At 46.1% G+C, this 4,684-nt stretch overlaps 1 protein-coding gene across 1 annotated transcript in view; it reads right to left on the reverse strand.

The window, feature by feature from the left end:
• Window positions 1-734: 734 nt before the first annotated feature.
• UBR2 (ubiquitin protein ligase E3 component n-recognin 2) overlaps window positions 735-4,684 on the reverse strand; it is a 195,953-nt gene continuing 192,003 nt past the window's right edge. The window contains 3 exon segments of the mRNA XM_012640800.1: window positions 735-989; window positions 2,266-2,367; window positions 4,493-4,663. Coding sequence (XP_012496254.1) covers window positions 848-989; window positions 2,266-2,367; window positions 4,493-4,663 — 415 coding nt within the window. The 3' untranslated portion in view covers window positions 735-847.

The raw sequence follows: 4,684 nt of genomic DNA on the forward strand, positions 1-4,684 counted from the left end.
ATTCTGGGAAATGCTGGGCAGGTGGGGTGGGGAACCTCGAAACACTGAGTTCTTACTTTTTTCACTAGTGTTTGATTCTAGACGCATCCATGCACTCAATTTAGCCTCAGAAATAACAAAGATTATTACTGTCTGAAAAAGTAGGATATTCTTTAAGTTTTCAGAAAGCCCTTTAAGTGAGTTTTTTCTCTCAAAGCCAAACGTTTTGCCAAAAAAGGAAAAAAATTCAACCTTCGACAGCCCTGAAAAACCAGCCAGCACACTAAGAAGCCACTTCCTCCCACGGGCTCCTTCTGCTCAAGTGTCCACCAACCCTCTCACAGCTGATGGAGAGAAGAGAATATCACCTTCCAAATCAACTGCTTTGCTCTTAGAGGTAGGGTCCCGTCAGCACAGAGCAACACAACCCAGTTCCAGCGTTGAGAGGAACCAGGAAGTATGACCCCAACAGACCACAGAGACCTTGTTTCCTGCCCTCTGTTGAATCAGCTTCCGACTTGGAGTTCACGATAATCAATAATGTAAAATGGCTCAGACTTCTGGGAACAGTCAAGCGCAGTCAGACTTCCCCGAAGGGGCTGTGCTCCAGTCCAGGAAGGGAGGTTCCTCGCCGGATCCTGATACTCAAGGCTTTACATTTGGGGGACACGGCAAATAGGGCAAGGAAATCTGCCCATGGAAGATGATTTTCATCAGTCCCTGGAGCCAGAAACTATAAAAATAAAACTGGGGAGGAAAATTTAAATAAAGAATTTATTTCAAAATTCGGAACTTATATCCTACTCTCTTTCTTGAAAAGCCAACTGTGTTACAAAAATCCAAGTTTATGTTTTTGGTAGTGAAGATATTATAAATGCTGCCAGTCAATGCCAACCAGTGTCTGATTTGCTTCCTGTGCGTGTCCAATTTGCTCTGTGATGCTGTGCTGGTGCCAGAGCTTCTGAATCTTCTTAAATCGCTCTTTACACAAATGTAAGGGATTTCCCCGCCTAGAAAGAAGACACATGTCACTCAGGACGCATTCTATTTATTCATCTATTATACTCCAACCCTTCCTGATTTAGGAAAAGTTACAAGTTATTGGTTTTAGACTCTCTGCAAAATTTCTGTCCAGCAGGTAACTGGCTATTAACAAAACACATCAGCTCTGAAGGTTTGCCAAGAGCAGCTGAAGGGGAGTCAGTGTCTGATGAAAAGGAGAGGAAAAAGCACACATCCCACGCGCACCCAGAGTAGGTGAGGGAGCGGGGTAGGGGAGCAGGGGGTTCTGGGTTGAGAGGCTAAAACTACCCATTCGTTGTCCATTTTGTTGGTAACATGTAAAGGGCGGGGCAGAGGAGAGGGTGAGTGAATCACTGTAGGAGTCGGAATGTTCCTTGGAGTGCTCTATCAGCCACGAAGACTCAGTGAAGCAGCCCAATGCGTGTGGCTTCCAGGTCTAATTTAACCACAAGTACAAGCTTGGCTGGGTTCTCCTGGGCCCAGTTCCCTGAGCCAGACACCTGTGCCCCCAATTCAGAGTGTACCGATCTTCTCACTGTCTAACCCGGGGTCCTCACCCTAAGATTCACACCAGGAACCACCCCCAGGTGGCATGTGGACACAGCCTTGCGGTCCAGCGCCCGCGGCATCTACCTCCCCTGCCTGGGCTTCCAGGCCTTCGACTTCTGCTACTCGAGGCCAGACAGTCACATCTAGGTTAAAGCTTTTACTTCCTTTGGGCAAAGAGATGGCCTAAAAGAAGTCCTTTCATAGTGCTTGAGGGAGCTGCTGGTTAGCATTTTCCTTGCGATATAGAAGCTACCATAGAAGCTACCAGAGTAGAAGTGACTTGTCTCAAATACTGTGAAAATGCTCTTTTCTATCACCTGGAGAACGCTGGGTCCCCCCCACACAAAGCCAAGCGAGTTGGAACGGGCCACCCTTGTAGCGCTCTGATGCTGTGGAAGTCACACGGCAATTCCAACAGATCCTTGAGTGGTAACTGGAATGAAGCTGCGCTCTGTCCTACTCTTGCCCCTGACCTATCCTGATGTTCCGCATGGCACTCTGAAGGCTGGGAGAAGAATACCAAACCAAGCAGCTGGGGTCCCTTCCTTGGAAAAGAGTCCGCAGATAGCACAGCCACCTCTGCCAGAACCACCTGAGTCCCGGGGTGCTAGCAGGGCCGCCCTCGGGACCGCATGGCTCGCTGTGTTTACCACGTTCTGAAGGGCTCTGAAGGCCCAGAGTCAGCCAGCCCAGCCCCCCAGGACGGGCCCTTACCTGAGTCCCTGGTCAGTTTCCCCATAGTCATCAAGGTAAGGAGGAGAATAAAAACAGCCTTTGGTTTTGCCGGCTAAAAATAGCACTTGACATTCCCGTACTCTGCAGAGAGATCATTCGTACATTTTACATTTACGCATTAGTAATTGAGGGTTGGTTTCTCTTCCAAATGGAATGAAGTCTTATTTTTTCATTCTTTAAGAAAACTTTTCCCAGAATAAGGGAATGAAGTCTTATAAACAACCCCAGTGTTCAAAGAGAAGAAACAACATTTACAGCAAAGAGATACTAAAAAGTATCAACCCCTCTTGCCTGAGTTTCCAAAATAACTAAAATGATTGTAATCAATAATGACCATAGTGCAAATCAACATAGTGAGGGGTAGGAACACCTAGGATTAGGAATTGACAGCTCAAGTAATAGTAAAATTTAAAAAGTTGTTAAGGGTGGGAGGGGTCAAAAATTACCTATTGAGTACAATGTGTTATTATTTGGGGTGACTGGTACCCTAAAAGCCCTGCCTTCACCACTATACAATTCATCCACGTAACAAAAAAACCACTTGTACCGCCTAAATCTATTGAATCTATTGAAATAAAAAACAAAACAAGACAGAAAAGAACTGTTAAGTGTGAGAAAGACAGTTAACTTGAAAACATAAAATTGGTACTGATATTTTAACCACTATTATGAGGAAATTATTCATTTAAAAAATTGTCCACAAACATTATGAATTAGGTTAATTTGAGACACAAGGCAACACATTTTGTACAGGACCAGAAGAATTTGGAAATATGCTAGGCAAGGGAAAATGCTGCTTTCACATTTCTCCCAGCGGCTATTTAACAATGTGTCCCCTGATCCCTTTGAAAGATGTGCCTGACTTTTTCTGGTATTAGTAATTCAGCCCAATTCAACAAATATTTGTCAAGAGATGTTGACAAGAGAAACTGTCAAGGCACTGGGGAGACAGATACTAAGATGACTGAGATGTGGATACAGCCGATGCCCCAGAGGAGCTCAAACTCCTGTCACTTCTCTGCTTCAAACTCTGAAATGGCTTGCACCTCACTGAGAGAGATCACCAGGACATACCAGGCCCCACAGTGCTCTCCCTCGCACACAAAACTGCAGCGACACCAGCCTCCTTGCCCTCAACAGGCAGCACGTTCCCTCCTCAGCAATTTTGTCCTAGCTGCTCCCTGTCGAGAATTTTCTCCCCTGCTTCTTTAGGTCTTTACTCAAAAGTCATGTTTTCAGAGAGCCTTCCTTGCTCCGCTGTCTAAAATTCTCCAGCTGCCATTTCATATTCCCCTCCTTGCTTGATTTTTTTCTCCTCAGCATATATCATTATCTGAATTCTTTCTCTGTTTTTTTTTTTTTTTTTTAAAGACAGGGTCTTGCTCTGTGGCCCAGGCTACAGTGTAGTGGCGTCATCATAGCTCACTGCAACCTCAGACTCCTGGGTTCAAGTGATCCTCCTGCCTCAGCCTCCTGAGTAGCTGGGACTATAGGCCATGTGCCTCTACGCCCAGCTAATTTTTCTATTTTTTGTAGAGATGGGGTCTCAGTCTTGCTCAGGCTGGTCATGAATTTCTGACCTCAAGCTATCCTCCCACCTTGGCCTCCCAAACTGCTAGGATTACAGGTGTGAGCCACCATGCCCAGCCCACTAACTAAATTCTTACTGGTCTTGTTTATTCTCGCTCTCTCATTAGAAAACGAGCTCCATCCATGAAGGCAGAGATTTCTGTCTGCTTTGCTGACTACTGTATTCTCAATGCCTAGTGCACAGCAGTCACTAAGTACCTGTTGTACGTTGTTGAATGAACACAACTGCATATGCCAGCTTGTCATATGTGTGAATGGAGGTAAAATCCAAAAGCCACTAGGATACAACAGAGTACTGACTGAAGGTGGACAGAAAAATCAGGGACGGCTGGAAGTTTCACGTCAGAGGGAGAAATGAAGAAAGTAGAACATAACCGTCACCTGCAGTGGAGGGAGGAGGAGTGGGAATGATGATAATGGAAGAACCAAAGCAGAGTTGGCATGAGTCAAATGTGAGATGTGAGGAGACAAGGATCCTCATGTTTCTCAGATGAATAGAACGCAGGAGAACGATGGTCTCAAATTTCTCTGCAATGTAGTAATTTCTTGTGCTATCCCCCCAAAAGGCATACACCAAGGCAGAGCCAAAGCTACAAAGCCCTCTGCAGGTCCTTACCTCAGGAAGAGGCCCGCCCCAGAGCCGCAGGAGTAGGTGTGAGCTGTGCAGGCTCCTACGTCCTCCCCCTCCAGCTCAGTCTGGCAGCAGTAGCTCTGGGAGCACAGCAGAGTTCCACACACAAGGCACAGAGTTGGGGCTCTGCTTTTGTCACCACCTGATTTGGGGCACCTCCACAGGAAAAAAAAAAAA

This window comes from Propithecus coquereli, unplaced genomic scaffold, assembly GCF_000956105.1.
Source record: "Propithecus coquereli isolate 6110/MARCELLA unplaced genomic scaffold, Pcoq_1.0 Scaffold158, whole genome shotgun sequence".
NCBI lineage: Eukaryota > Metazoa > Chordata > Mammalia > Primates > Indriidae > Propithecus > Propithecus coquereli.